The sequence below is a fragment of the Mustelus asterias genome, chromosome 19, assembly GCF_964213995.1.
Source record: "Mustelus asterias chromosome 19, sMusAst1.hap1.1, whole genome shotgun sequence".
Taxonomy (NCBI): domain Eukaryota; kingdom Metazoa; phylum Chordata; class Chondrichthyes; order Carcharhiniformes; family Triakidae; genus Mustelus; species Mustelus asterias.
Window position 1 is genome coordinate 42,423,855 of NC_135819.1, and position 13,586 is coordinate 42,437,440.

Below are 13,586 nucleotides of genomic sequence, written 5' to 3' on the forward strand. Positions count from 1 at the left end.
ATCCCAACATTCAGCCCATTGAGCCTGCACCGACCACAATCCCACCCAGGCCCTTTTCCCGTAACCCCATATATTTACCCTGCTAATCCCCCTGAACTAGGGTCAATTTAGCATGGCCAATCAATCTAACCCGACAACAAAAATTAAACAGTGGCCAAGTTCATTTAGAACCCTTTAATAACAGCTTTAAAAGGTGCACTCTATTTGAACAAACTTTAAAAACAGGTCATTTGCTTCCACATTTAAACCTGTTAGGTAACTTTGTATTTTTTAAAAAATCATTCACTGATGTGGGTATCATTGGCTAGTTCAGTGATTATTGTCCATCCCCAATTGTCTTCGAGTGGGTGGTAGTGAGATGCCTTCTTGTTGCAGTCCATGTGGTACGGGTACACCCTGAGTGCCATGAGGAAGGGAGTTCCAAGATTTTGACCCACTGACAGGGAAGGAATTGCAATGTTCCTGTGCATCCCCCCACCCCCAGACACCACCCTTGCCTTTCTAGGTGGTAGAGATTGCAAGTTTGTCAAAGTAGCCTTGGTGAGTTGCTGCAATGCATGTTTTAAATGGTACACACTGCCTCCACTGTTTGTCACTGTTGGATGGGTGCCAATTAAGCAGGCTGCTTTATCTTGGATGGTAGCAAGCTTCTTGAGTGCTGTTGGAGCAATACGCGCCCAGGCAAGTGGAAAATATTCCATCACACTCCTGACTTGTGCACTGTAGGTAGTGGACAAGTTTTGGGGAATTGGAACTTGAGTTACTCACTGCAGAATTCCCAATCTCTCACCGACTCTTGCAGCCACAATATCTATATAGCTGGTCACTGGTAATCTCCAGAATGCTGTGGGGGATTCAATAATAGTAATGCCATTGAATGTCAAGGAGAGATGTTTGGATTCTCTCTTGTTGGAGATGGTTATTGCCTGGCACTTGGTGTGGAGCGAATGTTATTTACCACTATCAGCCAAGGCCTGAATGTTGTCCGAGTCTTGCTGCATAAGGGCACTTGCAGATGGTGGGACCCAAAGCAGTAGGGAGGCAAAAGCGAAGGTTGAGGACAGCACAGAAGTTAAAGAGAGCACATTAAATAGTAAAGGCAGTATCAGTAATCCTGGTACTAGACAGCTCAGGCAAAAGCAAGACAGAGCAAGGGAAGTCCAGATTAAGCTGTACTTATTTCAATGCAAGAGGCCTGACGGGCAAGGCAGATGAACTCAGGGCATGGATGGATACATGGGACTGGGATATTATAGCAATTACTGAAACATGGCTAAGGGAAGGACAGGACTGGCAGCTCAATGTTCCAGGGTACAGATGCTATAGGAAAGATAGAACAGGAGGTAAGAGAGGAGGGGGAGTTGCACTTTTGATTAAGGAAAACATCACGGCAGTACTGAGAGGGGATATATCCGAGGGTTTGCCCACTGAGTCTATATGGGTTGAACTGAGAAATAAGAAAGGGGAAATCACTTTGATAGGGTTGTACTATAGGCCCCCAAATAGTCAGCGGGAAATTGAGGAGCAAATATGTAAGGAGATTACAGATAGCTCCAAGAAAAATAGGGTGTTAATAGTATGGGATTTTATCCAACATTGACTGAGGCAGCCATAGTATTAGAGGCTTGGACGGAGAGAAATGTATTCAGGAGGAATTTCTTATTCAGTATGTGGACGAGAGAGGGGGCAAAACTTGACCTCCTTTTGGGAAATAAGGAAGGGCAGGTGACAGAAGTGTAAGTGAGGGATCACTTTGGCACCAGTGACCATAATTCCATTAGTTTTAATGTTTGGGCCAGACCTATCATTCTCCACAGCTATGGAGAATGATAGGTCTGGCCCAAACATTAAAATTCTAAATTGGGGCAAGGCAGGATCAGGTATCAGGCAGGAACTTTCAACAGTTAATTGGGCGGGGAGCGGGCTCAGGGTAAGGACATTCCTCCTGAAGTGAATGGCAAGGTTGGTAGAAGTAGGGAACCCTGGATGACTCGGGATATTGAGGCCCTGGTCAAGAAGGAGGAGGAGGCACATGACATGCTTAGGCAGCTGGAATCAAGTGGATCCCTTGAAGAGTCTAGAGGGTGTAGGTGTAGAGTTAAGAGAGAAATCAGGAGGGCAAAAAGAGAACACGAGATTGTTTTGGCAGATAAGGCAAAGGAGAATCCAAAGAGCTGCTACAAATACATAAAGGGCAAAAGAGTAACAAGGGAGAGAGTTGGGCCTCTTAAGGGTCAACAAGGTCATTAATGTGTGGATCCACAAGAGATAGGCGAGATCCTAAATGAATATTTCTCATCAGCATTCATTGTTGACAAAAGCATGGATGTTAGGAAGCTTGGGGAAATAAATAGTGATGTCTTGAGGAGCGTACATATAACAGAGGTGATGGTACTGGAAGTCTTAAAGAACATCATGGTAGATAAATCCCCGGGCCCTAATGATGAAGTGGGAGGCTAGGAAGGAAATTGCAGGTCCCCTTGCAGAGATATTTGAATCATCGATAGTCACGGGTGAAGTGCCTGAAGATTGGAGGGTGGCAAATGTTGTTCCTTTGTTTAAGAAGGGCTGCAGAGAAAAGCCTGGGAACTACAGGCCGGTGAACCTCACATCTGGGGTGGGCAAGTTGTTGGAAGGTATTTTGAGAGACAGGATCTACAGGCACAAGGACTGATTAGGGACAGTCAGCATGGGTTTGAGTGTCAAAAATCATGTCTCACAAATTTGACAGTTTTTTGAAGGGGTAACCAAGAAGGTAGATGAGGGCAGTGCAGTTGATGTTGTCTACATGGACTTTAGCGAGGCCTTTGACAAGGTACCATGTGGTAGGTTGTTGCCTAAGGTTAAATCTCTCAGGATTCAGGGTGAGGTAGCCAAATGGATACAAAATTGGCTTGATGACAGAAACCAGAGGGTGGTTGTAGAGGGTTGTTTTTCAAACTGGAGGCCTGTGACCAGTGGTGTGCCTCAGGGATTGGTGCTGGGTCCACTGTTATTTGTCATTTATATTAATGATTTGGTTGAGAATTTAGGAGGCATAGTTAGTAAGTTTGCAGATGACACTAAAATTGGTGGCACAGTGGACAGTGAAGGAGGTTATTTAGGATTGCAACGGGATCTTGATCAATTGGGCTAGTGGGCTGACGAACGGCAGATGGAGTTTAATTTAGATAAATGCAAAGTGATGCATTTTGGTTGATCGAACCAGAGCAGGACTTACTCAGTGAATGGTAGGGCATTGGGGAGACTTATAGAACAAAGAGATCTAGGGGTGCAGGTTCATAGCTCATTGAAAGTGGAGTCACAGGTGGACAGGGTGGTGAAGAAGGCATTCGGCATGCTTGGCTTCATTGGTCAGAATATTGACTACAGGAGTTGGGACGTCTTCTTGAAGTTGTGCAAGACATTGGTAAGGCCAAACTTGGAATACTATGTACAGCTCTGGTCATCCTATTATAGAAAGGATATTAAACTAGAAAGAGTGCAGAAAAGATTTACTAGGATGCTACCAGGACTTGATGGATTGAGTTATAAGGAGAGGCTGGATAGACTGGGACTTTTTTCTCTGGAGCATAGGACGCTTAGGGGTGATCTTATAGAGGTCTATAAAATAATGAGGGGCATAGATCAGCTAGATAGTCAATATCTTTTCCCAAAGGTAAGGGAGTCTAAAACTAGAGGGCATAGGTTTAAAGCAAGAGGGGAGAGATACAAAACGGTCCAGTGGGGCAATTGTTTCACACAGAGGGTGGTGGGAGTCTGGAACAAGCTGCCAATGGTAGTAGTAGAGGCAGATACAATCTTGTCTTTTAAAAAGCATTTAGACAGTTACATGGGTAAAATGGGTATAGAGGGATATGGGCCAAACGCGAGCAATTGGGACTAACTTAGGGGTTTTAAAAAAAAGGGCAGCATGGGCAAGTTGGGCCGAAGGGCCTGATTCCATGCCGTAAACCTCTGGCTCTATGACTCTGATTGCACAATTCCCATTTGTGACTTTATGATGAGGGAAGGTCATTGGTGAAGCATCTGAAGGTGACTGGGCCAAGGTCACCCTAGGCCATTCCCCCGAGGAACTCCTGCATCACAAGCATCTTCCTCTGTGTGAGGAATAACTCCAACCAGTGGAGAGTCAACCCACCCCCCACTGACTCCAGATTTGCGAGGGCTCGTTGATGCCATACTCAGTAAAATGCAGCCCTGGAAACAAGGGCAGTCCCTTTCACTTCACCTGTTTTGTCCATGTTGGGACAAAAGCTATAATGAGGACAGTGGCTGGTCCTGGCAGAACCCAAGAGCATCAGTGAGCAGATCTATTGCTGAGTAAGTGCCACTTGAAAGCACTGTCAACACCACCACTTTCCCATCACTTTGCTGATGATTGAGCGTATCGATGGGGTAGTAATTGCCTGGGCTGGATTTTCCCCTTTTTTGGGGGCAGAATGTTGAGAGAGTCTGATTATAATCATAATGTAAATTGATGTGAGTATGTGGTAGATATCCTATTTCTAAATCAGAGACTACAAATACATCAAAGGCTTGACCAAGTTATGCTTTCAGATTATTTTTCAAAGTCACCCATCAATTCATTGAAAGCACTACCGTTTTAAAAGAAGTTCATTTGATATCATGTCAGGTCCATATTTTACAAATTAGAGACCTAATGTATATCAAAATGTCATAGAATCATAGAATCCTACAGTGCAGAAGGTGGCCGTTTGGCCCATCGAGTCTGCACCGACCACAAGCCCACCCTATCCCCATAACCCATGCGTTTACCCAAGCTAGTATCCCTGATACTAAGAGGCAATTTAGCCTGGCCAATCAACCTGACCCGCATATCTTTGGACTGCGGGAGGAAACCAGAGCAGTCGGAGGAAACCCACACAAGGACAATGCACAAACTCCACACAGACAGTGACTCACGTCAGGAATTGAACCCGGGCAGCAGCGCTAATCACTGTGCCACCCTATTCTATATAGATGATAGCAGCATGACCCCCTCACTGTGCATCTATTACTTATGACTGACATAATCTTGTGAAATTTGCACTACCTCACAAGAATTTATGAATTTCCTAACATGGTTGGAATACTCAGTTGACATCAATGCCAACTAACATTGACAGTAACATTCTCATTATTGCAGTAGGTATAAGGTAGCACGGTGGTTAGCACTGCTGCCTCACAGCAACAGGGATCCAGGTTCGATTCCCGACTTGGGTCACTGTCTGTGTGGAGTTTGCACGTTCTCCCCATGTCTATGTGGGTTTCCTCCAGGTGCTCCAGTTTCCTTCCACAGTCTGGAAGACGTGTTGGTTAGGTGCATAGACCCAAACAGGTGCCGGAATGTGGTGACTAGGAGAATTTCACAGTAACTTCATTGCAGTGCTAATGCAAGCTTTACTTGTGACTAATAAATAATAAACTGAACTAAATTAGGTAAGACTAATGGGACAAATAAGGCAGATTAAATGTCTGCAGCAAATCTGCGTGAGGTACAATCTTGAACTGCAAACTTTGGCAGGATGGTGGTGGCATAGATCAGACTAGACTTTGCAACAATGAAATGATGACAGCACTGGTTTTGCAAAAAAATAAAATGGCAAAACATTCCATGCATGCCATAATTTTAGGAAATTAAAAATCAATTACTTCTGTTTACAGTGAATGTAATCTGTGCTTTCATGAGGCCTTAGCAGTCTTAGGAACATATGACTTCGGAGCAGGAGCAGGCAATTCCATCATTCAAGCCCAATCTATCATTCATTAAGAAAATGGCTGATCTGGTTGATGTCTCAATTGCATTTCCCAGAATGATCCTCATAATGTTCAAGTCGCTTGTCCATCAAAAATCTGTCTAACCTTTTCTTGAATAAATATAATGACCCAACCTACACTGCTCTCTGGGGAAGAAAATTCCACAGACTAATAACCTTCAAGAGAAAAATGTTCTCCTCATCTCAGACTTCATGGGAAATCTCTCACTTTTAAGGATATTCCTTATTGTCGGCTTCCCCACAAATGGGAACACACTCCCAGTACCTGAAGTTTGGATCGTAATGTTTCAGTAAAATCACCTCTCATTCTTCTAAACTTTAAATGTATAGGCCCAACCTGTTCAACCTTTCTTCATAGGATCAGGATCAGCCCTTCACCCAGGAGCTGACACCTTCTCTCTGCTGTTTCTATCGCCATTATACATTTTTTCAAATAAGGCGACCAACAATGCACACAGCATTCCAGATATGACCTCACCAATGTCCTGTACAGCTGTGGTAAAACTTTCCTACTTTTACATTCCATTCCTCTTGCAATAAATGCCAACATTCTTTTTGCCTTCCTAATCACTTGTAGTCACTTGCACATCATCTTTTCATGATTATGTACTAGGACACCCTGATCCTCAGACTTCTTCAATCTCCACTTAAATAATGTACTGCTTTTGTATTCTTCCTGCCAAAGTGGGCAAGCTCACATTTTCCCTACATTCTCCTCCATTTTTTTCCCCCATCTACCTCTTCATGACAAGTTACTTTCTTACCCATCTTCATGTCATCGGCAAATTTAGCTACCATATAAAGCCCCTTCATCCGAATCACTGATGTAGATTGTAAGTAGTTGAGACCCCAGCATTGATCCCTGTGGCACTCCACTAGTTACAGCTGGTCAACCCAAAAATGACCCATTTATCCCTACTCTCTGCTTCCTGTTAGTTAATCAATCCTCTATTCATGCTAATACAAGCTCTTTTGGAGAGTTGGTGCAGATTTGATGGGCTGAACAGCTTCCTCCTATTCATCGTTTGATTTTTCATGCATCTTTGGGAAGTTTTTAAAAAAAAATCTTCTGCAGTGAACACAGGCAAAACAGCTGTTCAATGATTCTGCCATTCCCTTGTTTTCCATTATCAATCTCAGACTCTTTCCCTAGAGGACCAACACCAACTTTAGTTACTTTTTTTTAATTGAAATATTTGTAGAAATTCCAAATATATGTTTTTATATTACTAGCTAGCTTTCATACTCAACTTTCTCCTTTTTGTTTTGTCATTCTTTGCTGGTTCTTAAAAGTTGACCAATTTTCTGGTCCACTTTGCAGATTTTTGCAGTGTTTCTTTCAATTTGATATAATCCTCAACTTCTTTATTCAACCTTCTCTAACAGGATTTTTCTTACTGGGATAAATCTTTGCTAAGAGTTATTAAATGTCTCCTGAAAAGTCTGCCATGCATTTATACTATCCTACCTAGTTTCCCAGTTGACTTTAGCTAGCACTGCTTTCATACCCTTATGATTACCTTTATTCAGGTTAAAACACGAGTCTTGGACTCACACTTTACCCTTCAAATAGACATGTAATTCTCATATTATGATTGCTGTCACTTAAGGCTCCTTTAGTTGAGTGTGACTTTGCAGAGATGCAACAATAAGCTTCACGTGAATTCTTTGACATCTAAATCTCCCAATTCATTTATTTAGCTAAATATTTCATTACACTCCTTTGAATAAAGCATTAACTAAATTAAACACTGCAGCAAGTTAAGAAAAACTTTTTAATTAGTCATGTTTTTCAAAATGGAAAAGAAATTACATTTTTGTGGTTGTAATATAATGAAATGGAAGAAAAGTAAATTACCAAATAATGGGCATACATTTATATGCTGATTAAAATAGATATTAGCTACTGAAGCCATTCGTCCTGTATGAAATATTTCTTACTGTTTTTGTTCTTTAACTTTCATTTTCTCTCCTGCCAAGTTGCCTCTATCATACAACTTCCTTCTGGATAATGGTGAAGGTTCCGGTACTTTCTTTTCTGATGCTGGCCTGGATCTAAAATCAAGAGCATTTTAAAAATAAAAATATAATATAATGCCCCAACAAGTGATTGCAAAATCCAAGAGAAAAAATATTATGGATAAAACTTAAATCATTTAAAGCTAATTAAAATGTTCCATTGATATACTGTAGCATGTTGTCCTGTTTCCAAAATGTTCCAGCCAATTACTTGCCAAATTAATGGCACACAAAGTTAAAAAATATCCTCTGCTATTACTTATCTCTGCATCTGCAATAGATTATTATGGCACTTCATCGAATTTTATTGTAGTAAGAGCAAAAACTTTTTTTTTTACCTGTAGTTTTGGTCCAAGTCAATAAGTGCACTCGGTGTTCCAGGATTAGTGACAATTGCTGCATATTTATTCTACAGTTCAGTTTCTCAGACACTAAAATATTGCACAGCTGCTCAATGCCCTTCACCACCATTCTCTGCTTCTTTAAATAGCATCTTGAGCTGATATCTACAAGCAGACTACCCAAAGCCATTGAGCTCCTCATCGTAAAGCCAGTAATAAAAAGCTCCCATGTTTGGATAATTATTTTTACAAGCAACACATGCACAATACAACCCAAGCCAAATGCAATTAGAATCCAGTAAGAAAAGATCAAGACTTCACACACAGCAGCAGAAGCTTTACATTATTGCACACTGGATATATTGCTTGGAAACATTAAAGCAGGTTAGTATCACATTTATTTTAAAGTGAACAGTTTTAAGTTTGGTTATTTTCCTTTGAATGAAATTACATTGCAGAGTCTTTAATCTGATAAAATGTGTAAAAGTGTTTTTGGAAATGGGCAAGTTTGAACCAACTAATCATAAAAATTAAGATTTATGCTTCCACACTAAAATAATGTGCTACTCGAACATTCCTTTCCAAAATTATGCAAGTATCATTAATGAAGCAATTTGTGCTGCTCCAGAGAATAGCTTTGAACTTTCTATTCTGTTGTACCAGGAAAAGAAAATTAATTGAGTCAGCTTGCCAAATAAAAATGCTTATTTATAACGGATTCTATTAAAATATGACCAATTTTGAAACATTGTATTAAATTCTAATTTTAAGTTTTAAATCTAAACAAATTTGAATTCTATAGATTAAAGATGGTGATTTTCAATTGTTCTCACAATTACTTCTCTTTAAAACTCCTCAATGTCAATAAAAATTAAAAATAAATGAAACATTTATGGAAAGGAAAGGAAACACAATTTTCCAGTTTCACTTTCTATTTTTAAAAGTTATAAAAATACAGACCAAGTAATTTTAATGCATTTATAAAGGTCAAAATGACTAATTAAGTATTGTTTGTCTTCCAAAAAAAAACAAGAATCTTTCATGTATATCAGGTAAGTTACAGGGCACTGTACTGTCAAAGACTCTTTCAATAATAGCAACCTTAGAACTAGCTCTAAGTTACACCAGAGATTGCATTATTTTTCCATCTTTGCTTTGACAATGGTAACAATGGTGAAGGTTAAAGCCAAACTAGATCCAAATATCTGATGATTTGAATAATGGAGCTACTCGCACTCGTGAAGCACAAAATAAACACAAGGGACATGTGGATAATGAGTTGTATTTAAAGAGCACCTTAGCACTGATTGGCCTGAGTTTAATATTAAGTCAGCAATAATTGCAGACCACAATGATGCTATATGAGGTCAGACTTGATTAACATTAAGTCATCACTGATTAGAAAAATATACAGCCGAGTTTTACACATCCAAAACCAGTGCTATAGTCTTTGGCAGTTTAAGATAGACATGCAGCTAAATATGCTTCAGTGGAAGTTACTGATGAAATGCTTGTAGCTAAGAGTCTGACACCTAAAGTTGATAAAGCAGCTGGACTTGGTTTAATTTTACTCCACAGTTAGATTAGCAAATATCCTTATTCAACTAGTTCTGAACTAAATGAGCAACACCATCTGTCTTCAGCCAGGAAAACCTGAGACAAGCAGAAGGTTTTCGGAAAAATGTCCAATGAAACCATTTCCATTTGGATAGAGCAATTCTAATCTAGCAAACAAATGTCAACAAATACCAAAGAACTGAACTGCAGCAACTGATTTTAAAGGAAAAGGAATTAATGGCAACACAAAACAAAAATAGGTCAAGAACATGAGCCATTAAATTATAGAAAAATAAAGTCCAGACCCCACCTAATATCACTGCTTAACAATGGATCAACTTTGAAGTCTCTCTAATGAAAATTTATGACATTGGATGCAGCCTCACTTTAAAGGATGGTCTCAAGAGGCTATGGCTGTCAACGGGAGAGCAAGGGAACACTGAAGAATGTCTGCTGAATTACCTTCCTAAAGTTACAATCTTCCTTTTTTGATTTGAAAGAAAGGTTCTCTTCAAGCAGACAATTAGAAAAGGGTTTCTTTACAGAGCAGAACTGGATGTGGGCAGGAGGTAAGGGTAAATGCCTCAATAGTACCAAAAATCAGTCAAGAAAGAAGTCAATTCATTCTATGAGTTCTTATCCAATTGTAGGTGGTGAATGAACAGGAGCAGCCTTAAAAAGATCAACTTCATACAGGTAAGAGTAGACCAACAATAGGAACTGTTCAGACATGAGGAGATGAGACAATATTGAGCTACCCTACTTGTAACGATGGCACAGGTAAAGCTGGAGGTCCTTGAACGACTGGGGAATTCAAATTAAAATGAGACTAATAGGAGCACGTGACAAATTGACAGTGAATAAGACAAAGTATGATTAACAGATTATAGAAAATGCAGAGGGGAAAGCAAAGATTAGAAAGTATGCAAGGCCAGACTGGCAAATCAATAGTAAAGGATCCAACATAAAAAAGAAAATGAGGAGGAACACATGAAAGAAATCTTCTGCAGGATCAAGGGGTATATTAAAATATTCAAAAAGCACTTCTTCTGGCTTCTCATAGAAATGTGTGAAAGACAAGAAATGGTGAGACAACTGGAGTTGTTAAATAACAATTATAGATAAGAAAATACCGCACTGAGTAATTTAATGAACTTAAAAGTGGAAAAAATGCCATTCATCTAGCTTGCCAATGGCAGGTACCTAAATAGCAAATATTTTCAGTTTCTAGCACCAACATTCATCACTTTGATTAGTTTTATATAACGGGATAAGCACAATAAAAAAGGATAGTATCTCCCTTATTCATTCTGTTCCATTTATTTTGCAATTCCAGCATTAGTCATATTCTTAATCTGCCTATCTACACTGTGTTGTTTAAAGTTCAGCTATTAAATTAGAAGTATTAAGTCCTGTATGCCCTGGGGCTTTTTGAATAATGGCAAACTTTTTAAAATTGCAATTTCTTTATAATTTAAACTTGTGTAAATCAATTTTCTGTTTGTAAAACAATTTTTGAAGTTGCATACTTAACACTTATTTTATGCATCGCACGTTAATTTGATGCCAGAATTAAAGATTAAAGACAGAAAATGCCATCATAAACCAAGGCAGCATCATGCAACAAGCAGAGGTAATTAGTGCATGGCAGACAGAACTTACATGCTACTGCCAAGCCTAAGAGGCAAGCCAGATGGTGATGGGATTATCTCCTTTTCCCTAGTTGAAGCAGCATCAGCCTGAAAAGAAGTTCCAGTGTCCATTTCAATTTCTTGCACCTCTGCAACAGGCATTAATGGCACAGGCATAGCAAGATCTCCTGCAACAATATCTGAGGCAGAATCACTACTGTCTGCATAAAGCAATTCCATTTGTGTAGCTGTCCTCCTTCGTGCCTGTACAATAATGTGCAGAAACATTTAAGATTGTAATACATTATCAGTGGTTAATTTTTAGCAGAACACATTTAAAGTTAATGATTTAAACTGATATTTTAACTGGCTACAGTAAACAATTATTAGGATGACAGAAGCATGTGGCAGTTTTCATCCAACTTGGCAGCATTGATTTAATTCAGCCATCTCCTATTTTTTTTGGCCTGGCAATTACATTCCTGTTTCAATATCAAGGAGCAATTTGTGAAGCAACTATCAACTTAAAAGCAATAATTAATCATTTCATAAAATGTACATGAACAAAGCATTAGACTACACTGCAGATATTTATCTGACAAATTAATTTGGAATAAACATTCAGAAGGTCCCTCTGATTCAATTCCTTCTTTCTAACATTTCATATCGGACACCAATGTAACTCTCCAACCAAGTTAGAAAATAAGAAACTCAAATACCTTATCCTTTGGTTTGGTGTCACCTGTTAATCTCATAAGGTCAGATGTCATTGAACTGTAGAAATAAAGGTAAAAACACTAAGAACCCAAATAAACTTCGTGCCCTGGGAGATACAATTTCATCAATTGATATATTCAACAATTCACTCTGATGCAATTTTTCCTGATTTATATAGTAAAAAGCAAAATATTACTGATGCTGGCGATCTGAAATCAAAACAAAATGCTAGAAAAATGCAGGTTTGGTAGAATAGGACAATGGGCGGGATTCTCCAGCCATTTACACCAACAAGTTTCTCCTGTCCTGCTGCAGTGAACGGAGATTTGGCTGAGAACCAAATTCTCCGTCCTCTCTGGCAGCAGTGGTGGGGCGAGAATGGCCAGAGAATTCCAGCCAATGTTGTGTCCAATTGGAATTCAACAGTTATGTTGAGTATCTCCACTTCCTCCTCTTCTGCCTTGTCCTTGACCACACATTTTTAAGGCCAGATGAAGTACTTCAATATTTCTGCAGATATCTTAATAGGATATAACATCCAGTTAAGCAACCCGCACAATGTACCAATTAAAACCCCATTTTAATATATTTCCTCTAACTAGAAGTCAAAGATACAACTTGAAAAGATTAATGTAATTCTAAATAATGACAAGAATTTTTAAAGTCCCTACCAAAAGCTTAGATGAAATACCTAAAATTGAATGTGCACCATCACTAATCCTGAATAATTTAACATCCCTCAAAACATAATTTTAGATGAAGTCTGCAGTAAAAATACATCAAATGCAGCATTCAATAACTCTGAATTTATGTGGAGAAATGCACTATACTAGTAACGGAGTTGGAGATATGGAAGGAAATCCATATTTTAACACAGCTTTTACAAAAAAGTGTTTCCAGTACTCCACTGGAGCTGTTTTTTGAAGTACTAATGCACTGCTATGAATAACCCATTGTCTTTTTATTCTTTGAATGTATCTTGGCTTCCAACTAAAAGTGAATAGCTCATTCAAAATTTTAAAAAGAGTTAATTCCCCTTGATTCAGGTACTATACATAGATCACTTATAGGTGTGCACTTCACCATACCCTACTTGGACAGGTATATTCAAGGCAACACAGTTGGTTTGAAAAGTTGATGTAGATAAATAACTGATGCAAAGATGATTGAATAAATGTTAATACACACTGGGCCACACCACAAAGAACTGAGGGCCAAGTAAAATAGAAGCTCTACAGATAGGGATGTTTCTTAATAACAAAGATTTATTTCAGGAAATCATAGGCTCAAACAGCTCATACATATGTGCAAACAAGATTCAAATCCTAGGTAAAGATTAATGTTCAATCTTCCGAGCACCCTAAGCAGACTGAATGGCTGGAAATTTACCACCTCAGATTCTCCGTTGGTCTCAAGCGGGGCCTTATGAGCCGCGCCTGAGCGAGGTCATAAAATCCAGGCCAATTTCTTACTAAGATAGGTGGCAGGCCGAGATAGCTCCCATCTCAACACTTCACAAACTATATATTGTGAATGTGTGA

At 39.2% G+C, this 13,586-nt stretch overlaps 1 protein-coding gene across 2 annotated transcripts in view; it reads right to left on the bottom strand.

Moving 5' to 3' along the window:
* Positions 1–13,586, bottom strand: part of kif21a (kinesin family member 21A) — a 159,722-nt gene that overhangs the window by 25,339 nt on the left and 120,797 nt on the right. For both annotated transcript variants that reach the window (XM_078235391.1, XM_078235390.1), the window contains 3 exons: positions 12,048–12,102; positions 11,360–11,592; positions 7,722–7,835 (listed from right to left, as the gene is read on the bottom strand). In XM_078235391.1, coding sequence (XP_078091517.1) covers positions 7,722–7,835; positions 11,360–11,592; positions 12,048–12,102 — 402 coding nt within the window. The remainder of the gene's footprint in view (positions 1–7,721; positions 7,836–11,359; positions 11,593–12,047; positions 12,103–13,586) is intronic.